At 47.5% G+C, this 25,570-nt stretch overlaps 1 protein-coding gene across 1 annotated transcript; it reads left to right on the top strand.

Moving 5' to 3' along the window:
• The first annotated feature begins 7,760 nt into the window (after positions 1-7,760).
• On the top strand, positions 7,761-25,319 carry hspb7 (heat shock protein family, member 7 (cardiovascular)). The gene is made up of 3 exons (XM_078558117.1): positions 7,761-8,117; positions 11,350-11,483; positions 17,477-25,319. The coding sequence occupies exons 1-3, from the start codon at positions 7,919-7,921 to the stop codon at positions 17,660-17,662; spliced, it is 519 nt and encodes a 172-aa protein (XP_078414243.1). The 5' UTR covers positions 7,761-7,918; the 3' UTR covers positions 17,663-25,319.
• The last annotated feature ends 251 nt before the right edge of the window (positions 25,320-25,570 follow it).

Consider the following 25,570-nt stretch of genomic DNA (forward strand, 5'->3'; position numbering starts at 1 on the left):
CATGAGATCCAACCTTATCAGTTTTAGGAATGTCTTGTTTCAGAGCCTGTGCAAGAGACATGTCCTTGGCAAAGATACAGGCATGGATGCTGTTCTGTGTTTGTCGACCAGCAGGCCACTATGGAAGATTTCAGCATAAGAGAGAGAGAGTGAGAGAGAGACAGAAAGTTATTTCTATAATATTCAATAATTTTTAAAAGGTTTTATGAGGTGATTTTTACAGCGATTTCTTACAGCAGCAAGTCCCACTTACCTAACATCTGTGCTCACTAACCATTGGTCCCCAATCAAGAGTTGCACTAAGGGCCTATCTTGCAGTTCAATAATAAGGTAGCTTTTGCAGTCTTTTAAAACTTCTTTTGTGGTTTTACCTTAAATTTCAGTATTTCTTGTTTCTGTTTAAATGGTTTAAAATGCAAAGGGTGAGAAGTGGCTGGAATTTCCCGCTCCCGTTGGCGTCAGTTGTGTTTGGCAACGAGAGGGGACAATATGGCGAGAAGGCCAAAGATCAGTTTTATCAGTTTGTGATCGTCTGCTCCGCCCGTCAAAGGCGGGTCCCGTTTCCCACCTCCAAAATCAGGAACTTCATTTTAATGCATTTACATCTCATCATTGAGTCCACTCGCCAAAACTATCCCCCTGCGTCAAATTTACCTCCCATGTCGGTGTGACTTCAGAAAAGCATGATTCGCAACTGCCTTTAAAAAGCGCGCACCTGGCTTGCTGAACTTCGAGGGAAACTTGGAGGTGGGTGCACACAACCTTGTGCAGCGCTCAAGAGAGCGCTCGAGAGGACTGTCTGTGGGATTTCAAGGAAGAGATGCCGCACGTCCGTGCTGGGAGGGCACAGGCAATTCGCTTCTCCCCAGCTGGCTTTCAGTGCGGTGCCGGGGCACGGGCTCCAGTGCAGGTGGGGCCGTGGGGAGCGGGGGTGGGTGGAGGCAGGGCAGCACAGACAGATGGAAGTACACAAGCACATGCTGGGGTGGGGGAGGGTGGGGAGGGTGAGGGAAGCCCATGCACTTGGAAAACTTGTCAAAAGTGAGCATTCCTCCGCAGCTGAGACTGTTCAGCAGCAGCTCCATTGACACACTTGGAGTTGGGGCTCTGAAACATTTCTGCCCATTCAAGCAACGCAAAAGCATGAACGTGCCACCAAATGCTCCAGAACTTTTCAACCCTCGGGCTCAGACTGCAAATTAATGTGTGCTCTAGGGGCTGCAAAACAATTGGACAACTGGGCATGTTGTAGAATCGCCTTCCGAAAGGTGGCCATGGAGCAGTCAATTGCTGAGGCACTGACAGCCCCTCACAATGTCTTTATTAAGGTTTGGATCAGTATCCTCCAATGTTCAGGCTAACAGTGCAGCCTTGCAGTGCGGGTTAGGAGAATGCCTATGCCTGAGCTGAGAGCACATCATGCAGTCCAGTGGCCGAAACTACCGCCAATCGGTCAAGTGGAGTGGGGCGGAGGTGGGTGGGGTTTCGGACAGCCAATGATCTCACTACACACTGGCCATCCAAGTGGTGGCCAGCACTCTCCGGCATGTGTGAAGGGGCCTTCAGACTTAACCAAGAGAGGCTCTTAGTACACCCATGTTAACACAAGAGTCTCTCTCTTTGATCCTGCAGGAGGGGAATATCAGGATCTTGGAGCCTGGTGATTTAGTGGTATACTGCATGGCTTATAGGGAGCAGGGAAGATGAAGAGTGCAGAGGAGGTGCCTGGCTTGGCAAAAGGAGGAGCACCTCCCTCAAGATGAAGGGGCGACAGGGCCTGCTGCGCATGCAGCTGAAGATCCACAGAGAGCCGTCACTCACAGGCACCTTGCTAGACCCAGAGTCTATAGACGGCGCCTGTTATTCCTGTAGATGACTGAGAAACCAGTGTCGCCGAAGACTGCACATGTCAAGGGAACTGGTCGGTCACATATGCCACCTGCTTCAGGATTTGGCGCCACAGGGACATGGAGGGCATCCACTGCCAGTGGCTGTGAAAGTGAACTCGGTGCTCAAATTTTACACCAGTGGCTCCTTCCAGGGCTCCACAGGTGACCTGTGCAGGATCCCACAAGCCTCCACCCACAAGTGCATCCAGGAGGTCACAGACACCCTCTTCGAGAAGGCACACAACTTTGTGCATTTCGACCAAAATCAGGAAAGCCAGGACGCAAGAGCACTGGGATTTGCGACAATCTCTGGTTTTCCACAAGTGCAGGGTGCCATCGACTGCGCTCACGTGGCGCTTAGATCACCGTGGCAACAAGCAGTCGATTACATCAACCACAAGGGCTTCCACTCGCTGACTGTTCAGCTGGTCTACGGCGACCACAAACACATCCTGCAGGTCTGCGCACGATTCCCAGGGAGTGTCCATGACTCCTACATCCTTAGCAGGTCTCAGATCCCTGCCAGGATCCACCAAGGCTGCAGGGATGGCTCCTCAGGGACAATGGCTAACCACAGAGGATGTGGCTGATGATGCCTGTGTAGTGGCCTCAGACTGCTGCAGAGCGAAGGTATAATGAGGCTCATGCTGCAACCCGGACTTCAGTGGAGCAAACGATTGACATGTTGAAAATGAGGTTCTGGTGCCTTGACCAGCCCAGTGGAGCACTGCAATACAGCCCCCAGAGGGTGTCACGCATCATCGTAGCTTCTGCACACTACACAAGCTGGCGCGGCAACAGGGGGAGGACCTGGCTGAGGAGGAGATGGAAGAGCTACACTTCTCCGCTGATGAGGATGTCGTCGAAGGGAATGAGGGAGATGAAGTCCTTGAAGGCGAAGATGCTGATGGTGAGGCCATCACACTGGCCAGATGAGGCAGACACGCTCACGAGGCCTTCATAGCCATAAAGTTCGTGAAGGGTGATGACAGGATGCGTTGAGGACTGCCCTGACATCCTCACCTTACATCTGTGAACGTTTGACCCCTGTGTGGCTGATGGCAGTGCACATACCCTCAGTGCTCAGGCTCATGTCATGGAGACGTAGCAGAGGCCCTAATAGTCACTAGATTACAGGAGGATGATGAGAACATGTAGTGAGGACACTCCTGGATCTTCACATAGCCTCTGCGAATGTCTGACTGCTGTGTGGCTGAGGGCAGTTCGGTTGCACCTTGCAATCAGAGTTATATCATGGAGATGCAGCTATGAAACCTCAAGTGCACCTGATCCTTTGGCAGCTTTCAGCACCTGAGCTCTTCAGGGCCACACTGTCACCAGACATGGATGCTGAAGAGATGGGGGGCCAGCCCCACCTCTAAGGTGCTGAGTGCACACAGAGAGAATGAGGGAACTCGGTGATGCCTGTCCATGACACTCTGGCAGCAATGACCAGCACCATCGAGGTGCAGACATCTCTGATGTGTCCAGTGAGTGTGAAGCTGGACCATCACTTTGGTCTGAAGGTTAAAGACTGCACGGGGACTGAGACACCTGCCTTTATCTTGTGCAGGAACCAAGGTTTCACATCTTGAGTGACAAGAACACTGCTCATCATAACAAGGAGCCATAGGCAGGGAGACATTCTTAGGAGCTTATTTACAATAGTGAACATTATATACAAGTGATTAACACCTGTCCCCAGGCTGTGCAGCTACAGCTTCCTAACCCAGCTGCAATGTCACGGTGCTCCCCGACATCCACAGTGGAGGTGGAGACAGCCTGCTGACTGCTACGCCCTGTCTGTGATGATCTTGGTGTGTGTACCCTGGAGGGCCGAGACCTGGAGGGCCCTGGCCTGCTTTTGGGGTCCTGTTGTGTGGCACTGGCACCTTCCTCAGACTGTGGAGCTGGAGATGTGGGGGTCACAGGAAAAGAGGATTTTGATCAGCCGGACATTCCCGGGGTCATCTGGGTGGATGGCCCTTGGGTGTTGAGATGCTGGTCCTCCTCCCTATGGGTGCCTGATGGCCCCTGGCTGACTCCTTGAGGAGAAGGGGAAGCTGGAGTGAGATCGAGCTGCCCCCACACCCCTCTCGCAATAATACTGTTGAAGGCCAACTATGGCATCAGCATTGAAGTTCAACCCACGCAGCAGCGCAGGATCAGGTCCCCATGGCAGCCACCATCCTGCCAGTGTTGACCTCAGTGCATTAGCATGCCAGCGCTATCACCTCAACTGAAGGCAGTAGGTCTCCTCCATCGTCCCTTGCAATCTGAGGAGTGCACCAGACATCCCTTCCTGATGTTCCCATGATCGTCTTTACAGCTCCAACAACTGATTGAGGACTGAATCCACAGGCTCATCATCTGACTCAGACTCAGCAGATTCCTTGCCTCCAGCAGTCCTCCGAGTGCTGATGACCTTGGATGTCCCTGCCTCCGCCTGCTGTGGAACAGGTGGTGCTGTGCTTACCAGATTGTGATCCCAAGGCGCATCTACATCCAGGCCCCACCGAAGTGTGTGTCCCTGCACTGGTGGAGGGTGTGGGTGAGCACCGTGATGGGTCTTCAATGGTGCTGCCCTCAGGGTCCTCATCTGAGGTGCTCTTGGCGCTGGACCTGGGGTCAAGATTGCCTGAGTGCAATGTGGCAGATGTGTCTAGGAGGGAAAGTGGAGATTATTAGTGCTTGGCAGCTGTGCTACACTTAGAACAGTGGACTCAGAAGCGTTAACAGAGGGATGATCTGGTGCAGGATTCCACATCTTCTCCAGTCAGCTCCAACGCGCGACTCTCGAATGGAGTGAGGATCTTGATGTCCAGGACTCTACCCCCGGTCTGGGACCTCTCCCGGTGATTGTGCACAATCTTGTCCTGCATAAAGGCACATGGAGAGAGTGTGAGCAAGGTGCATGCCAGGCCAAATGAGAAGGACGACAGGCATGCGTGTGTGCCGAGTGGAGCCATGGATGGGATGAGGAGGCAATCTCCAGAGGAGATGAGGCCAGGTGGAGATGTGAGGGCAGGTGTGAGAGAATGAGTGGTGATGTCTCTTGAACTGGCAGTGAGTGAGATGCCAGTGAATGCGTGATGGGCTTGTGAGTGTGTCAATTGAGAGTGATGAAATGGTTGACTCACCCTGGTGGCACGGATGAGATTATTCATCCTTTTTCTGCACTGGTTGGCCAACCTCTTGTGCGCAGAGTTGGCACTGGCCACCTCTGCCACTGTCTCCCAAGCCAGAATGGGCCTCCTGCAGCCAGAGCGGGGGTAGGGGACAGTCTGGCGTTACTCCATGGCGTCCAGAAGGCATCCCAGGAATGGGTCACTGAATCTGGTGACTGCACTCTTCTTGGCTTTTAGGGCCATGCCTTAACTGGAGCAGCCCTGGGCCGCAAGCTTTGAGAAGTGTGCACAGTTGCAGTTTAAATATGGAGCTCAGAGTGGGGAAGCAGTGAGGTAATGGCAAGATGGGCAAATCGGAGGCCGCCCGCCAGCGAGATGGCATGTTTCCCGTGACTGCGTAATTTATGATGTGGGACGGGGACGATACGGCATGAAAATCCACCATTACGGTCAGCGGGTAAAACGTCATTTTTCACGCCTGCTACCTCACTTAGTGCAATTCTGACCAATGGGTTTGAATCTTAATATTTCCAGGCAGTATTATTATGACGTACCTTTTCTGAATGTTCAGCATTATCACTGGTGGAAAGTCAGAGTTAGTGCACTTACATGGACGTGGATACTAGTAAAAATTGCAAATGTACTAAACACGTGACTGATTGAAAACAATGGAAAAGAAATTCGATTGAATAGTGTAAAATGAGCTGCCAATTCATGACCACTCATTTTACACGACTGCTGAAGTCAAATTTCACTCCCTATATCTGGATCACTATTCTTTGCGGTTGTTAACAGGCTGGTTCAACAACTTTTGTGGAACAACGAAAGAAGCAAATAACAACTTTCGCTTCGGCCCTTTAGTTTTGGCCTCCACTGAGGTCACTACCTTCACACATCTTCACTGCCTCTTCTTACCCTGGTTACATGTAGCCGGTAAAACCTTGTTGGATTACCTACTTCTATTGAGGAAGAAGTGAAACCCAATCTGACCCTGCTCCTTAATCAAATCACCACACCCTGAGAGCTAACCATGTGTACTAGCACCCATTTCAAGATTAATCTGGTTTATTAAAAGTGTAATCAAACATCTTAATAGGTTGAAAATGTTTTGAGTGCTGTAAGTATCATTGCGAGCATTTTCTTTTTGTTTTTCCTACAAGTTTCTTCTTCACATCCCTCCGTCAACAGCAGTGCAGGATATCATAAATGTCATCTAGTTTTTTTTTATTTGTTTATGGGATGTGGGCATGACTGGATGGGCCAGCATTTATTGCCCATACCTAATTACCTACACCATTTCAGAGGGCATTTAAGAGTCAACCACACTGCTGTGGGTCTGGAGTCACATGTAGGCCAGGCCAGGTAAGGACAGCAGATTTCCTTCCCTAAGGGACATTAGTAATGGGTTTTTACGGCAATGGTCATCATTATGCTTTTAATTCCAGATTTTCTTATTGAATTCAAATTTCACCATCTGCTGTGGTGGGATTCAAACTCAGGTCCCCAGAGCATTAACCTGGGTATCTGGAGTACTAGTCCAGTAACAATATCACTATGCCAATATCACTATGCCACTGCCTCCCAGTCAGTCTGGCATCATTGTTGTGGGTCTTAGATGAGGTTGTCCTTGGTCAGGATTGATAGAGACTGCTGGAGGCAAGGCTGTTGGTAAACGTTTCCTTTTATTGAACATTCTAACTATGCACAGCACAAGGCTTAACACGAGGCTTCACATAGAACTATCTCATGTGATCTTACATCACTGATGATGTAGACTATCTATTTACATATTTAATATTAACCCTTTACACGACAGTCAGATCACTAGGAAGGTATAGTTTATTCACAGCTGCCTATTCAGATTATCTTGTCATCTTACAGGCTGTCCTTCCATGAATGTATACCATCACTTCTACTTTCTTTTATTTAATCTTCCCCTTCTAACCCGGTCCAGTGGGAAGAGTTCAGTTTCCTGCTAGAACTATATTCCTGCTGGAACTATATTGCCCAATATCCATCCATTTTTTCTGGTTGACATTTAGAAGAAGCTGTGCCTCCTTGGTAGTGAGTTTTATCTGTATCCCTGGCACTTTAAACACTTCTCAGTATGATCAGAATGGATATTTAGATTCAGCTTCACAAGGGCTAGAATTCCAAGCCCTAAGGGCCAATTTTAACACATTCAAAACCCATCCACATACAGAGTTCACATCGGGCCCTTTAACATCCAAGTTCAAATCTAACTCCTGAAGAACATCACATTCATGCTCCTGTGGACTACTGCTTTAAATGTGAGTTTATTTGAAATGATAAAGGCTTTTGACAGTGTATTGCACCATTTGTGGCAGAGGTTTCTCAACCTGCTGTGTTTTGTGGGGACGTTTAAATGAGTCGGAAACTTTCCTAAAAACTCCATTGACTGACCTGAAAAAGGTCAGGTCAGGCTTTTCTCAAAACTTCACAATTGTCCCAATCTGGCATTGCAAGTCTAAATAAAGAATTTTCCAATTTCAGGCCAGCGGAGCTGCAGCTTTAACAAGAATTACAGTGCTGGGATTCAAGCTGCTTTTTTAAGTTCTCTATCAAGCTGGGCTGGAATGCCTGCTATGAGAACACATTCCTGGATCACTCCATTTGTTTGGAGGACTCTGACGACCTTTCATCTGTTAGAATTTTCACAACTGCATGCCTGATGTGGCCAGAGCTAAAATTAACAGCAAGTTTTGACATTGGCAGTCAGGCTAGTTGGCAGGAGTCTGTATAAAAGCAGTGTAGAATACTCTCAGAGCACAAAAGACGATTTAGTCTTCAGAAGCTTATCCAATATTACCTGACCATCGAGGGTTGCTAGAAAGGAGCCGGTTAATTTGCTTTTTGAGATTTAAAGTCTATCTGCCTTCCATGAGTGTAAAATCCTCAACTGCTTTCAGATCTGAGCGTTGCTTTCACCAGAACACCACTTCCTCCTCCTCATCTTCGGGTCCGAGCTTGGATCAGTGCATGGATAAAACGAGGGGTCTCTTTGGGGACGAGTTTGAGAAGTCCTCAATCCTCCATGGGAGCTTCTTAAGGCCACGAAACGAGCAACTGGGATTTTCAGGCAAGTGAAATCTGTCCAGAGCAATAAACACTTCTATCAACACCAAACACGCTGAAGAATTGAAATGCTGTCCTAGTTTTATTACTTACGTTGATTTGCTAAATAAAATTTAAAGCTGTGTCTTACATCTGAAAAAAGTGCACATTGGAAAAAATATCTAATTTCACAGAAACAGAAAATAACGATCAATAAATCTCAAAAGTGGAGTGATTGGAGTGTACAGGGATCCTCTAGGGGATTATAGTTGTGCATGAGCTTAAAATCTTTGAAGAAAGGTAAATATACAATCGAGGCACATAAAGTTAATTGAAGGTATTTTGCAAAGGTTCAATCGATCTAATTCACACATTGAAACAAATGTCTTTGTAAGTAGCTATTTTGTGTTTGGCTGAACATGCAAGGTAATGCATATTTATGTATATTGATATGAATTCATTTTAGGAAACAACTTGAAATACCTAAACATGCTTATGCAGAATAAGAATAAATTTTATGTTTTTTTTTATACTAATCATGGCATAGGAAGCTACCCAATATACAAGATTAGCTGAAGACTTGAGCATAAACCAACAGGTCCCATTTTGAGATTGAGAGAGGACAGAACAAAAAAGTACATGGTAAAAACTAAGCATGAGGTGATAATGAATAGTCCTTTTCAACTAGCATTCAACCCGATTTAATTTGAGCAAGCTGATTGTGTGAATGAGTTTCAATCCCGCCTTGCTGTCTCAACTTCAGGCTGACATTCCAAATTTTAAAATGTTTGCTATGTTTAAAACCATTGCCCTCAGTCCTCTTTGTGGAGTTGCGTGTGTTGGCAGATAAAGCAAGTCTTAATCTGTTTTCTCACATTTCTCAGTTGGAGGGAACAGTTCAAGAATGTGTAAACTTATACTATGTACTACAGAAGACAGTGAGATGTAAATCCTTCTAATTGTCAAGTATAGAAATAATTAATTAATCGGCAAACATCTCCCTTAATCTGTGCTCATGGAAACCATAATAATGTATTAAACTCATTAGGATCACATGATAATAAAAAAATCTGAAAATCTCGAGTATGTTTGAATAATCATGACGCTTCGGTAAAACAAAATAAATTGATTTTAATCTCTGTCACTGACAGTTTAAAGCTTGTGCCCTGATTTTCAAGCTTGCAGATTATGACATATGTAATGAATGATCCAGTAAAGATCAAGTAACCTCATACACACAGAACCGTAAGAGTAGCAGAAGTTGCTCACGCACAGATATCCACACAGAAAGGAATTGGAATGAAATAAACATGACTGAAAAAGAAAAGAAAAAAGAAACAAAGAGACAGATATATTGAAAAAAATGGAGCATCCCTCAATATTCAGTAGGTGAGTCATATGGGAGATCACGTGGCACAATGGGTGGCGTCCTTACCACTGAGCCAGAAGCTCTGGGTTTAAGTCCTGCTTCAAGACTTGATGGCTTTGGAAGGTGTGTTCATAATGTGGCCAAGCAAGTTGATTATCAGCCTGTAAATCCTTCCAATATGCCTGATGGCAGGCGGTAAAGAGCAGAGGGGTTTTCTGGCCAGCTGTACTGCAGAGGTCAATGGCAAATCACAGCATTGCTCTGCCAAGCATAATTATGGAGCAATCCAATGGAAGTCCATGGTCACCAATGCCCTCTTAGGGCATGGGATCTGAAGGACCCATGTAATGTACAATCACAGAGATCAGTCAGGTTCCAGGTTCATCTGTGGCTTGGGTTGTTAGCCAATCTCAATACTTTTTTTTATTATTTTCATGGGAAATGGATGTTGCTGGCTAGGCCAGCACTTTTATTACCCATCCCTAATTGCCCTTGAGAAGGTGGCGATGAGCTGCCTTCTTGAGCTGCTACAGTCCCTTAGTGTAGGTACACCCACAGTGCTGTCAGGGAGGGAGTTCCAGGATTTTCAGCCAGCGACAGTGAAGGAACGGCGATATATTTCCAAGTCAGGATGGTGAGTGGCTTGGAGGGAACTTGCAGGTGGTGGTGTTCCCATGCACTTGCTGCCCTTGTCCTTCTAGATTGGAGAGGTCGCGGGTTTGGAAGGTGCTATCAAAGGTGGTTGTGGTATTACAATTAGCCTCAGATCCTTTTGTTCAGAGAGCGATGGGGCTAGATGGAATTTCTGCCCCTAATCTCTTTCCTGTGACCCTGGTAGAGGAGTATGTGCATGGATGTCCAATCAAGAGTCCAATGTGATCAGCCTCACTATTCAAACTCCCAATATACACATTGTTTAGGGTTACCCAGGAAAAATGGCTGCTTTGGTGACACAATGGAGGTCTGCCAACATCCATGGAACCATAACTTAACTACTTTCAGAAAAGGAAGTGGGAGTGGAGGACATGAGGATTAAAAAAAATTAGATGAGGAAACAGAAAAAAGATATTGAGAAACTGGGAGACAAAGAGGAACAAGATAAGAAAAATTGACAAAGAAAACAAGGAAATGGTTTTTAAATAACCAGATATCATTATAGACTAAAGTTCTGAAGAAGAGTCATATCGGACTCGAAACGTTAACGCTGTTTCTCTCTCCACAGATGCTGCCGGACCTGCTGAGTTTTTTCAGAATTTTCTGTTTTTATTTCAGATCTCCTGCATCTGCAGTATTTTGCTTTTACTCATTATAGACTGTCTGCTCTACTTTATTTAATTTTGCTGTGTTTGTGGAAGCAAATTGTTGTGTTGAGATTGTTCACCTACATCTTATCTCTGCCATAGTCTATATCTGTAGTAGTATAGTAAACTCCATTAAAGGCTTCTGAATTAGGTTTGGATAACTCATATTCCAAATGCATCTTCCTACTCATTTGCCACCATGTATTACTGCTCCAACAGAATGAAAAGCATCTGCACTCAGTAATCTGTCTCTGCAGATGGAATGTTAATAGGATGGAAAAGGTCACACTGCTGAGTTCAAATTAAAAGTGTCTGGGCATGATAATGACTCATGCTTTTTAACATATTGCTGTAAATTTCTTTCGCATGTTTGATACCAGATTGTTAGCTTGGCTTATCATAGCACTAATATAGAATTGACTCCACCATTAATTCTCAATACTAAGCATCTACATATAGGGACTTTCCCCTAGGACTGCATGCGATTATAATGGAGACTATCCAACTCATCCAACAATATGCACTGTCCATGTCACAAAATGCAAACATATCTGATGGGATTGTTCAATGTGCTTTGCCCTAAATAGGCCGCCCAGGAAACAAGGGGAACGTAAAGACCATGGGAGACAATTACCAGTTTACAGTAGATGTGAGCGATTTCTCACCTGAAGATATTATTGTTACCACCTCCAATAATCAGATTGAAGTTCATGCTGAGAAGGTAAGGCACCATTATCAAGCTCTTGATCCATACCTTTCACAACCTAGCATACAGTCCAACACCTGTAAACCGCCATATCCCTGTCTTCTGCTCACTAGGAGGCTTCTCCCTTTGTCCAAAGGAGATTGCTGCAAGATTCTTATCATCTGCAGAAAGAAAGACTTGCATTTAAAGAGTATCTTTCATGAGCTCAGGATGTCTCAAAGCGCTTTCCAGCCAATAATATACTTTTGAAATGTAATCCCTGTTGTAATGTAGGAAATGTGGCAGTCAATTTGCACACAGCAAGCTCCCACAAACAATAATGGGATAATGACCAGACAATCTGTTTTGTTTGGTGATGTTGATTGAAGGATAAATATTAGCCAGGACACTGGGGGTAACTCCTCTGCTATTCTTCGAAATCATGCCATGGGATCTTTGGCATCACCTGAGAGGGCAGACGGGATCTCTGTCCTCCAAAAGATGGCATTTCCAACAGCGTAGCACTCCCTCAGTGCTGCACTGGAGTGTCAGCCTTGAATTTTGTGCTTAGGTCTTTGGAATGGGACTCAAACCCACGACCTTCTGATTCAAGAGGGTGGAATCTCTGCCTTCCCCCTGTGGCAAATTCAGTGACAATAAGGTATTTAATTAAGCAGGAGGGTGGCGGCTGGGAACTCCGCCAACTTCTCACCTCCTCCTCAGTTAAACCTGTGGAGAGAAGACCCATGGATGCCCTTCCCACCCAGCGCCAATTGAGGCCCTTAAGTGGCAATTATTGCACTGGTGGGTGAGGGCTCACCATGCACGATAAGGAAATGCTGTCAGCCCCTGGGGGTGGAGGAGGACTGGGGACCTTCATTCAAAGGCACTCAGTGCCTGATGGAGGGACCCAGCATTGGGAAAGGGGGGTGTGAGTCACTCCCCTGCCTTTGTTGCTGACCCTCACATCTCTCTTCCCCATGACTCCCACTCCACAAACCCCCTCCCACCATCACTCGCCTGTGGCCTGGGTCCTGGGCCTCTGGTGGGTGTCATTCCGGCAGCAGTCACCACCTCCCCGGTGGCGCGGCTGTTCAAAAGAGCTGCTGGACTCTGATTGGTTACCAGCTTTGGGCAGGCAGGACTTCTGCCCCAGGGTCCTGATCCCTGGGAAAGGCCTGCTGGTGGCCGGTCAAGTGCCTGATTGGCTTTCCCAGAAAGAGGCAATGGGAGGGCGGGTGCAGGTTCTCACCAGCTCTCCAGTCAGCGGCAAAGACCACCATCACTGGCACAATATTCCCTCCAGAGATAAGAGTGCTACCAACTGAGCCACATCCATGAAATACTATCAGTCACATTTAAATAACCACTAAGGGACAAAAAATATGGCAGAAATGTGAGGGGATAGTACAGAGGTGTATTACCTCCACATCCCAGTATCACCACGCCCAACCCACCCTGCCCTGCCATGAAATTTGATTCACATTGGGTTTTTAATTATCTTCCTTAGATCTTGAACTCGATTTGGACATGCACTTTTTCTTTTACATAGTGGACTTAACAAAAAGCAAATCACAGAATCACACAATGCAGAAGAGGCCCTTCGGCCCGTGGAGTCTGCACAGATGAGCTCAATTTCATCACTTCTGAAAATAATCCGGACCCTCAGCACACTGGCCACTTAAATAAGGTCGAAACTAAAAAAACATGCTTAATCTCAACTCCTCATTCCAGCAACCAACACTAGAAAGTCAGCCTCAATGTTCACGCTAAAAATTACACGTTCCAAATGGGTTTTAAGCCATTTTCAGCTGAAACCAGGATTTTTCCAAAAGTGCCAAATATTCCTAGAATCATAGGGCAGAATTTCAGCTTTCCCTGCCGCTGGGTTTGCAGGCAGTAGCAGGGTTGGGGGCGGGGTGGTGGGTAGACCCTGTAACATTTCTTGGATGGCGTTCCCATCAGACTCCCGTTCACCCCGACCTGTCCGCAATTTTACAGTGAGGTGGGCGAGGCCTAGGCCCTTGCCCCAATTGAGGCCCTGAAGTAGCCAATTAATGGCCATGAAAGGCCTGTTTCCCAACCAGCCTCAATTTTCAGGTTGGCCGGAGGAGTTCAGGGACAGAGCTGGATCTTCAGCATTTTCAGAGACTGGTCATAATCCCTCAATCTTTATTGCTACTTTGAATGTAAACTCATTGGACAAAATTATCTGCCCCCACTCCGGCCCCCCGCCATTGGTGGGAGTTGTGGCAGGTGGGATGGACAATCCCGCAGGAACTGTAAAATTGGGATCCCAACTGCAGGAATCGACGGCTGCAACTCGTGGTCCCGACCATCATGGTGGGATAATGGGGAGGGGTCGCCATTCCCGCCAGAGGCTATCAGGAATCCCCAACTGGAATTTTCCCCTACCATCCAATCGTTCCCGCTGGCGCGATTTCACATATGTCGGGACTTACCTGGATGAAGGCCTGGGGCAGCTTGCGGAGAGTGGAAGTGACGGAGGCCTCCAGTGACCATGGACCCTGGGAGATCACATGCAGCAGTGGGCGCGTGGAGTATCTATTGCATGGATCCTCGAGCAGCAGCTGTCCAGGCGCTTTTTAAATAGGTGCCCAGACATAACAGTGGGACGTGGAACATCCTGCCCGCCACACTGTGTAAAACATCAGAAAACCCCCGGCTGCATAATTAATGAGCACAGCATCGCACGATTCGGCGCGATTTCCCAATGGGATCCACGGCAGAAAACACCCTCGCTTCCTGCCCCCACCACGGAGCGGAAAATCCCGGCCATTGTGTCTTTTAATACCTAAATGTCGTTTAGGGAAGGGAACCTACTGTTTCATCGTGTGTTTGGTGTCTAGATGGGGTTCTCTGGGGCTCGTCTAGTCTCCCAAAGTGAGCTGCTCGAGCCTGGGGCTTGTTAAAGTCATTACTCTTTATTTACAGCTACTATACACATACCAGAACCTCTGCACGAGGCTGGAACTTCTCCTCCATCCAAATCTCTGTTACTCAGTCATGTGATGTTACATCATCATTACATCAGCATCATGTGCTTCTCAAAGGGTCGTGAATCTGTGGGATACGCTACCTCAGAGTGCAATGGATGCCGGGATGCTAAATAAATTTAAGGAGGAGATAGACAGATTTTTAATTAGTAACGGGTTGAAAGGTTATGGGGAGAGGGCGGGAAATTGGAGTTGAGGCCAAAATGAGATCAGCCATGATCGTAATGAATGGCGGGGCAGGCTCGAGGGGCTGAATTGCCTACTCCTGCTCCTAATTCTTATGTTCTGATGTTAACCCTTTACTCTACGCCTACTTCCCCTTCTTGGTGTGGCTTATGTATGATTCTAGTTCCAATGTAGTTGTCTCTTAATACCATCTATAGCAGGCTAGCAAGCCACTCATTTGTAGAAACAAAATTGCGAGAAGAAAGCTCACCACATTTCAAAAATGTATTCTTGGGATGTGAACAACATTGATAAGGCAGTATTTGTTGTGTAGCCCCAGCTTCTCTGAGGACATTAAAAGTCAACCGCAAAACATAGGGTTGAAGTCACAAGGAATTTTCAACAGTTCTGTCACACCCTGAAGTACATTAGCGAAATAGCTGATTGCTTCCATAAGCCGGCAGCTTTCTCAGTAGTTTCCTGGTACTAGCCCACCCATTACCAAATTTATCAAATCCAAGGGCTGGATCTTACAGCTGCAAATCAGGCATAATCCGACGTCATCATGCCAGACCCCGATATTACCGAAGACATGAAGGAACTGAGGGCATCCTGGCTAAGTTTGCAGATGATACAAAGATAGGTGGAGGGACAGGTAGTATTGAGGAGGTGGGGAGGCTGCAGAAGGATTTGGACAGGTTAGGAGAATGGGCAAAGAAGTGGCAGATGGAATACAACGTGGGGAAGTGTGAGGTCATGCACTTTGGTAGGAAGAATAGAGGCATGGACTAATTTCTAAATGGGGAGAGAATTCAGAAATCTGGAGTGCAAAGGGACTTGGGAGTCCTAGCCCAGGATTCTCTTAAGGTTAACTTCCAGGTTGAGTCGGTAGTTAGGAAGACAAATGCAATGTTGGCATTTATTTCAAGAGGACTAGAATATAAAAGCAGGGCTGTGCTGCTGAGGCTTTATAAGGCTCTGGTCAGACCACATTTAGAATATTGTGAGCAATTTTGGGCCCCGTATCTCAGGAAGGATGTGCTGGCCCTGGAGAGGGTCCAGAGGAGGTTCACGAGAATGATCCCAGGAATGAAAGGCTTAACATATGAGGAATGTTTGAGGATGCTGGGTCTACACTCGATGGAGTTTAGAAGGATGAGGGGGGGATCTGATTGAAACTTACAGAATACTGAAAGGCCTGGATAGAGTGGACGTGGGGAAGATGTTTTCATTAGTAGGAGAGACTAGGACCCGAGGGCACAGCCTCAGAGTAAAGGAAAGACCTTTTAGAACAGAGATGAGGAGAAACTTCTTTAGCCAGAGAGTGGTGAATCAATGGAATTCATTGCCACAGAAGGCTGTGGAGGCCAGGTCATTGAGTGTATTTAAGACCGAGATTGATAGGTTCTTGATTGGTAAGGGGATCAAAGGTTACGGGGAGAAGGCGGGAGAATGGGGTTGAGAAACTTATCAGCCATGATTGAATGGCAGAGCAGACTCGATGGGCCGATTGGCCTAATTTCTGCTCCTATGTCTTATGGTCTAATGGTGCCAAAATCGGATACTCGTCTGACATTTTGAAAAAAAACAATTGACAAGCTATTGAGCTTGTTAAAGACCCAGTTGACTTCAATTTTTCGTGACACACTCGGTTTCTCGGCAGTCGGATGGGAAAAGGTTTGGGAGTGAATTACGTCAAACATGAGTGGGGCGGCACAAGGGCAGATGAAAATATATGCAAATGGGGCCATGATGGCATGGAGCAGCAGAGTCTGCTGGTATAGGTGGCAATGTTTGGATGTTATTGGATTCTATTTATTCACCGTTTTTAGGCTCCAATAACAAATAAGGCGAGATTGAGAGGGCCTTTGAATTGGTGGCCGTGACTGACTTCCGGTTCATGGCATGAACCCTCCCCCGACTGACGCCCAGCCTAGATGCCTGATTGGGAACAACCTCCCTTCCCAACACAAATTGGCCACCTTCCCACCGGGCCACCGTTAATTGGCCGTTTGATGCTTGATTTGCCAGATTGAGACAGTGGGGGCGGGAGTGAGGGGATGGCACACTTCCCACTCCGCCTCCCTCACCCTGCTGGAAAGCGTAAAATTTAGCCCGATTTCCCATAGTTGGAATATGGACTCACAAACTCTGGGTTGCTGGGTTTAGCCCTATAATGACTAGGCTACTGTACCAACTGTGTAAGGTCACTAGAAACAGTTGATAAGTACAGCCTTGCCAGTGTTGCTGACACCCCAAGAGCAAATTAAACAAAAAAATACTTAAAGTGTGTATGTTCTGCTTGCACAAAACTGGTGCGAAACATTATTTTGGGAAATTGAGCATGCACAGCACTGACCCTTTTATCTGATCATTTTAGTAGGCAGGAAATCAGGGGCTGCCATGTATAATTTCCCAAAATGTGCCGCTGGTGAATAAAAGACTGTGTTCAATATGCACAAAGAGAAAATTAACCCTTTAGCACACTCCGTCCTTGGACTTCCCTGTATCTCTCCAACATGCCATTGAATTATAATGGTGGAGTGGCCTAATTACTCTATTCATTTCTAGTTTAACATAAAAGCAATGAAAATGCTAAAGACTCTTGTGCGTTTGGTGTGGTCCTATTATATAGCATTGAAAGTGTCCTTAATAAAAATTGACAGTTCTCTCACTCCCAACAAGAGAAACACTGCCAATTATCATCACCGTCAATACATCTGTTAGATCATTCCCTTGAGGCAGTATAGCATTTTACATTCAGTCTGACCAAATATGGGAGTAGATTTCACATGCTCAAATACCTATAACCAGTATAAATATAAAGCAAATATCTTTCATTTTCAGCTTGCTGCAGATGGAACCGTAATGAACACTTTCACACACAAATGTCAGCTCCCAGATGATGTGGACCCCACCTCCGTGACCTCCGCCTTGGGTGATGATGGGACGCTGACCATCAAAGCGAAGAGGCACCCGGCCAAGCACACCGAGCATGTGCAACAGACTTTCAGAACTGAGATTAAAATCTGAGCAGGCAAGGGATGAGAGCTACTTTATGGTAATGCAGGGTGGTGTTTGATCATGCCATTAGTAGTGTTTCAGTCACGCAGAATGCAGCATGTGCTGGTGTTTCACACCTCACCCTACCAATGTACCATTGTAAAATACCATCTCAACTCTTGTAAGCATGGAAACATTGAGCAAAGCCTGTGCAATAAGATATTTGACACTTTCTATCACATTATTTAGTAATTCCATTTATATTATGTACCCATCACTAACCTATGACTCACAATACAGTGACAGACTTGTTTGAATGTTTTCCTGTTCCAAAATGACTGCTAGGTTCATGAAATGGAGATGATAATGGTGATAATCCAATGCTGAGTGTGTGAATAGTCTTGTACTGTAAGGGAAAATAGATCAGCAACATTGGTAGAATATCTTATCAGTTGACCCCTCCTAGCTTAACTTTCCTGTATATGTGTTTTGTACATAGATTTGCACCATTATGCTGTATTTTGTTATTTGACAAGAGATTAATTTCTGCGACTTACATGAGTGTAAAGGAGAGTGTATGTTGCTCTTAGTATTACAAGAGGAATGGTTACTGTTCACAAGAATGTAAGACCTTTCAGGAATAGGAAAAGACCATTACCTCCAACAGCCCTGTCCCTTTTTCATAGATGAAAATACAAATTATGTATGGCCAAAATGCCTGAATCTCCACTTAAGTCATGATGCTGCCATTTTCCCACACAGTTGTTCTACCTCTGGTGTAACTGCAGGGTGCTCATCTGTTGTAGCCCAGAAACCTTCAATAAAATAATTTAATCATCAAACCAAAATGTATACCTGGCAGGGTGCTAGCTCTGTGGTGATGGTGGTGAGGGCAGGAGCAGGGGTGAGATGGAATGCCTTCAACTGAGCTCATGGCAACTGAGCCTGAGCTCTCCCTTTAATCATTAATGTCAATGTGCCCAGATATGCCTAGACATTCTGAGTTCATATTGGTGATCCTCTACTATAAAAACTTTTCCCATAAGCAAGTAAAAACAGCTTTTGTTTATCTCTGACAATGCCAATTGATTCCCATCTCTATTATATATATATACACAATCAATTGATAAAATAAAAGTTGTAGATGAGAGAAAAAAAACACTATGAATGCTCATTCTATCAATGTGCTGGCCTTGCCTCTTGGTCAGATGGCCATGGATTCAAGACCCACTCCACAGTCTTAGTGGAAATACAGCCGGGGCCCTTCCTGTCCTTCTTGTAGACTTAAAAAGTCCTAGGAAACTACCTGAAGGTGAGTAAGCTCTCCCGATGCTATGGCCTACATAGTTTCCTCAACCACCACCAAAGCAGATGATCCGGTCATTTATCTCAGACTGGATTTTATGCCCTCGCTGGGTGTGTTTTTGGCAGGGGGAGCATGTAAAATATGTCGAGTACTTAGCGCACTGCCTTCCCACCCATCCCTGACCAGGTCCCCATAATGCAGGGGGCGGGGGAGAGAGTGGGTAAGATGCCCACTAGCCCGCCCACCCTTAGGCCTATTGGGAGCTTAAGCGACCAATTATTGCCTTCTTAAGGCCATCAATCCCCCTCCCCTGCTATAATATGCTGGGCAGTAGAAAGCAGGTGAGAGTGAGAAGGCTGGTTTTCAAATGAATTTGGTGAAAAGGCGGGAAGGAAGTGGGGGTACATTATTTGGGGGTGCCCTGTGTGCATCAGGGACGTCCCTCCCTAAGATGTCACCCCCCAGCTTTGTGTCTCCCTGCCTGGCCTCCAAAACCCATCCCCCCAACCCCGCTCACCTGGTCCCTAGGGTGCTTTATCCCTCCCTGCCCTAGAAGACCGGGACTTACCTGGGTCCAGTGTCCATCTCTGATCTTTGTGAGCCTCCTTGCAGTCCCAGCAGCCCCCATTACTGAGTTCAGGTGCTGCTGGGATTGCTAGGGCTGCCAGCCAATCAGGTTGACCAGCAGCTCTCGAGGCAGAAGTCCAACTTGACTTGTTTAGTCCACCCAGAGCGTGTAACCACTGCGGGGTGGCCTTATTTAAGTCAGCTGGTTTGGAACCAACTTTTCTTGCCAGTTTACCCCATCCCCTCCCCACTCCCTGTGAAATCCAGTCCCTCGTTTGTGGAACTTTGCAGTCTGCTAATTAGCTCCTACATTAAAACAGCGACAACACTTCAAAAGAGTAAACACTTCATTGGCTGCCAAGTGCTTGGGAAGTCCTGAGGTCATGAAATCTGCCATATAAATGTAAGTTTGGTCTTCCCTTCTGTAATACCCTACCCTTCCCATTATAGCAGCTAATTGCATTGTGAATACCCCAATGCTTTACCCTATTCCTTGGCAGATTATTACAAGATGTTTGTCACTTTATTGCATTTCTAAGTGCAGAAGTGCTTCCTAAATTTATTTCCTATTCATTTAAATTATGTCCTCTGGTCTTCCATTTCTTGGTTTACTACAAATTTATATTCCACATTTATTTTATCTATACCATTTAATAAATATATTGTGATGTGGATGTCCTTAACCACCTGCCTCCTGCACTACAAAACTTCAATCTCCCTCTAAGTGTTCACACACATTGTATTCAGAACAGCACCAGACCATTCTGTGTAATAGCACTTTCTCTTCAGCACAGCAGCAGGCAAAACGGGCGGGCCACAATTTGAAAAAGCTCATCCACGGGTGGGGTAAGAAGGGTCAGCAGCATTATCAATGTGAGTAATAAGGAGTTTTGGAGATCGTGTGCTGTTGGTTACTTATTTGAACTGGACAGCTTCATTCTGAGCATTTCTAGGCTTCATTTCAGGCCTCATTGTTGTTTCCCAGGCCCCCATAGGGTTCAGTCTGTGTGGGCCCTTCCAGGAATCTGACAGCCTTTCATTACCCTGGTAATGGGGGTTGTGGTCTCTCCTGGTGGCACTTCCTCTGAGGAGGAAGAGACGGGCAGAAGGGAGAGGAGGCCAGATGTCCCAATGCAACTTCCGGGAGCAGGGGACCTGTGGAAGTTGAGGCGCAGGCACAAGGGGTGCAGGGCCAGCAGGAAATCCAAGGCAGAAGGTGCCGCAGAAGACACCACTATCCTGCTGCCAGGGTTTACAGGCGGCGATGTAGCTACCTCAATATGTCTGAGGTGCAGTGCCGAAGGAGGCTCCGCCTCTCCAGGGAGACCTCCAGGTTAACTCCATTTGTCAGATGATTGGGCCTGAGATCAGCTCCGACTATGTGGGTGGACACCCCATGCCAATGGCTCTGAAGGTCACCGAGGCCCTCAACCTCTATGCCCTCGGCTCTTTCCAGGGGTCAGTGGGGGATCTGTGTGCAGTGTCCCAATCAGCTGTCCACAATTGCGTCGAGCTGCTGACAAAAGCTCTGTTCAGGCATGTATTGACTTTCATTCATTTCCACATAGCCGAGGCCAGCCAGGCTGACCGAGCCAGAGGCTTTGCAGTGATTGCTGGGTTCCCCCGCGTCCAGGGTGCCATTGACTGCACACATGTGGCCATCAAGGCACCAGCGGGTGAGCAAGGTGCCTTCATCAACAGGAAGGGCTTCCACTCCATTAACGTGCAGATAGTGTGTGATCACAAGATGCAGATTCTGCAAGTCTGTACAAGGTACCCAGGCAACTCCCATGACGCCTTCATCCTCAGACACTCCCAGTTGCCAAGGCTCTTCAGTGCTCCAGCCTGACTGGATGGATGGCTGCTGGGTGACAAGGGCTATCCCCTCATAAGGTGGCTCATGATGCCTCTCCACCACCCAAGAACAGAGGTTGAGCAGCGGTACAACAGGAGCCATGCCCCTACAAGGGTGCTGATAGAGAGGACCATTGGTCTTCTCAAGATGCACTTCCGATGCCTGGACCGTTCAGGGGGTGCACTGCAATACTCCCCAGGTCGTGTGTCAGTGATAGTGGTTGCATGCTGTGCTCTCCACAATCTGGCACTGGCAAGGAGGGACACTGTGAAGGAAGAGGATGTTGACGCAGCTCCACAGGCAACAAATGATGAGTCCAGTAGTGAGTCCGAGGACAAGCACGGTGAGGAGAACACTGAGGGTGTGGAGGCAGACCTGGGTAACCTCCAGGGAGGCAGGGACACCCAGGATGCTTTGATCCAACGCTCCTTCAGCTAGACTACCAAATAAGAATCACCACCACATGCCAGGGCTGCAGCCTCCATACGCGATCCCAGAGCAGAACATTTTCTTGGCCACCAAGATACAGTCAGTGCCTGTGCAATAAAGTTTCAAGAGACACACATCCATCATTAAATATTGGCCTACCCTGCACCTACAGAACAAATGAAGCATACTCAGGCCAATAGTACAAAATCAATTGTCATTTAATGTTGCAAGTGACAGATTCCTGAACTGAACATTAACTGGTGTCGGTTGTCACACCATTAACAAACTAAAAGCAAAATGAGGGAACAAAATACCATCCGTGACCAGCCCGTGTTGTACTTAAGGTGGTTTAAACTTACGTTTACGGCTGCTACGTCTAGGTGCTCCCCCCTCGCTGGCACCAGCATTGGGGACAGCCTGCTCACTGTGCTGTCTTGTTGGTCTTGTTGGCCTTGACGGTCGTCCTCTGGCCAGTGGAGCCTGTGCTGGCCCCGCCTGGGAGCAAGCAGCTAGTGCCACGGCTGGCATCTCCCCAGTCACCACAGCCTCATCAGATGCCACGGTCACTGGCAGAGGGGCAGAGGAGCTGCTGCCGCCATCCAGAGTGCCCTGAGAGGAGACCGCAGAGACGACAGGCAGCTCGAGCACCAACGTGAGGTCACTCTGGACCTCCCTGCTCACCACTGATGGACGGGCACCTAGCTGGAATACTGGGTGCCCCATCCATCTCCCACATGGACACTGACCAGCTGAGGTCATTGCCTGTGTGTGGGCTTGCAGGTCCGAATATATCCCCAGGGATCCCTGATTCTGTCCCTGAAGCAACCTCTCCATGAGAGTCGCCACTCTCTGCATGGAGGTCACTCCCTCCACAGAGGAGGCATTGCGCTCAGCCATGAGGGTCAACACAGTGGTCATGCTTCACAGGGACTCCTCCAAAACAGACACCATGGCAGGCATTTCCTCATGGATCTCCGGCAGATCCTCCCGCACATCCCGCTGGACATCCCGCAACTGCCGCCTAATGGACGACTCCAGAGGCTCATCATCAGCCTTCAACTGAGCATCATCCTGGTCATCAGCAGTCCTCCGACTGCCAGAACCCTGGGCACTCTCTGCTCCTGCCTGCACCTTAAGCGAGTGTGAAGAGCCCTCACCACTGTGCACCGAGATAGTACATAGTGATCTAATGCCCACCGAGGTGCTGGTATCTGTGCTGGTGCCTGCTTGACAAAGCGGGTGTGACGCAGGCGCACGTGGAGCATGGTGGTCCTCCGGGGTCAGGGGTGGCCTTCAGGGTCCTCAGTGTGAATGCCTGCTGGTGAACTTAAAAGGGAGAAGAAGAACATGTCATTAGTGAGAGTCATCACACTGTCACTGTACATGCCAGGCACCTTGGTGAGACAGTGGAGATCTGCTTCATGGTGTCCTCGTCTTTTGATGATCAATGGGGACTCCAGGTTCGAGACTCACATCATTGAAGAGACTACACTAGAATGGTTGCACAAGCTGAAACTCTCACCTCAGTGCACTGCACTCTTACCTTCGTCTGGCACCCCAACCTCACCGTGGCCGGTTGACCAAGGTTCATGCCACATCTCGAGCTCCAAGGCCTCCTGCTCATCGTGGGTGAAGGTGAGGAGGTGTGGGGGTTCCCCACCAGTCTGCGACCTCTCAATACTTTTATGGGATGTCTTCTCCTGAAAGGGCAGAGGAGCATTGATTAGTCCACCCTCTACCTGCAGCGCCATTGCAGCCTGGCCAACCCTAGCTGAGGAACACCTCACAGGGCACATCCAATTCGTGGCCCTCGACCCGCAAGGCACTCAGTCCAAGCAGCCAGGGCTCACCCCTTTGGCCAGCTCAGGCATCTTTGATAGATGTTACTCAGACTCTAACACCCCTGAGCTCCACGGGCGGATGGCCAGCCTTTAACTCTTCTCCACGCTGACCCATGCCAACAGAGTACTCACCCTGCCCACTTGCGGCACTGGAGCCAGGTGCACTGCACCACGTCGTGGCTGCTTACCAGGGATGCCACCTCCTCCCATGCCCTCTTGGTGAGGTGCGGTGGACACCTCCTCCCGTCTCTGAGGACAAGGGTGTCCCTTCTGGCAGTCGTCGGAGAAACGGAGAGCCAACTGCCCCACTGACCTCACCTCCCGCATGGATTCTCCTTCCTGGATCGCAGCCTTGTCGCTGCTGCAACTCCGATGCAGGCAATCTCCCTGGGGCTGCCTGCGCTACTTTAGAATCGGCCTCCGGGTCGCCATTGGACCTGGCAGACAACAGGCACCCCCGCTGCCCACACCCGCCCCTTCTCAGGGGTTCTCCAGCCGACTTTCACGCTGGGTGGGCCTTAATTGGCCCGCCAGTGTGTGAAATCGCCTTCCGGACTCGATCGCGGGCGGCGGGCAGCTTCCCGACTGCCCCCACCTGCCCCCGCCCGACAAGGGCAAAATTCTGCCCCAAGCTTATTACACAAAGGAATTTTGAACATCCTTGTTGAGAAAGCATGGAGTTGTCAAGAGTTCTCGGGAAAGCACACAATGAAGCCACAGAGCTCGGAGGCTTTCCTGAAACATTCATCGTCAAGGCTCCTGAAGGTTTGCGGTTATTCCACCCGTGCAGACAATTTGATCAAGCAAGATGACATCGTTACACTGCCGGCACCTCACTGTGTCACCCTATGCAGCGTACTCATTAGTGCAAACGGTCCTGTCTTTTGTGAAACATCTCTGGTCTCTTTGGGAGGCAAATGAGGCGTTGCAAAGGGAAGAATCGTCAATCCAATGCTGACACTTTCCTGCACTCTTGGCCAGGTCAGCCATTCAAGCAGAGTATCCCTTCAGTTAGAGTTTACATAGGAGCAGAAGGAATAGGAGCAGGAGTCGGCCGTGTGGCCCTTTGAGCCTGCTCTGCTATCCACTAAGATTCTGACTGAACTTCTACTGAGCAAAGATTTTCCTGCACCATCCCATAACCCTTGATTCCCTTAGTCACCAAAAATCTATCAACCTCTGACTTGAAAATACTTTGAAACTGAGCGTCCATAGCACTCTGGGGGAAAGAATTCTAAAGATTCACAACCCTTTAAGTGAAGAAATTCCTCCTCATCTGAGTCTTAGATGGCCGACCCTTTATTTTGAGGCTGTGATGCCTGTTCTAGACTCCCCAGCCAGGGAAACATCCACCCAGCACCTAGATATATATATTTACAACCATACGTACATTTGACAGATAGAATAATGTTGATGAATCGTGGATCTTACACAATAGTTTAGGTTTATATTGAATCTATATGTGCATTTGAACCCACACACAGTTAAGAACATGCTATTTTGGAAAACAAATTCTGGAAAATTCTTGATAGCTCATTTTTAACCCATTCTAATGTTTTCCTCACTTATAGTCAGTACTGGTATTGATGTTACTTTTACAGAAATAAATGTATTTCTTCTTTCCTATTGTATCTGATAGAATTCCACTGCATTTGTGTTTTAATAAATAAATATACTCCATTCAGATTTCATGGAGATTGAGTACTGTTCTGGAAGTTAATGCATTGCAAGCATGTCTTCATGAAACTATGACTGTCACATACATCTTCATTGCTTCAGAATAATAGGCTCTCGTGGTATTTTACCCAAAGCAGGGCTACACCCTGATGAGTATTGTCCTTTGTCATAGAGTTCCACGTACTCCACTGTCCCTACTTTGATGCTGTACCCAACATCCAGGAGCAATCACAAACAGTCAGCAAGGAGGGCTTCAGTCAAAA

Source organism: Cetorhinus maximus, chromosome 15 (assembly GCF_964194155.1).
Source record: "Cetorhinus maximus chromosome 15, sCetMax3.hap1.1, whole genome shotgun sequence".
Taxonomy (NCBI): domain Eukaryota; kingdom Metazoa; phylum Chordata; class Chondrichthyes; order Lamniformes; family Cetorhinidae; genus Cetorhinus; species Cetorhinus maximus.

Excerpts from the sequence above, each read along its gene's own strand:
- hspb7 (XM_078558117.1), top strand. The coding sequence starts at position 7,919 with ATGAGTGTAAAATCCTCAACTGCTTTCAGATCTGAGCGTTGCTTTCAC. Across the intron at positions 8,118-11,349 it reads CGAGCAACTGGGATTTTCAG|GCCGCCCAGGAAACAAGGGG; the intron begins GCAAGTGAAATC and ends TGCCCTAAATAG. Across the intron at positions 11,484-17,476 it reads TTGAAGTTCATGCTGAGAAG|CTTGCTGCAGATGGAACCGT; the intron begins GTAAGGCACCAT and ends TTTCATTTTCAG.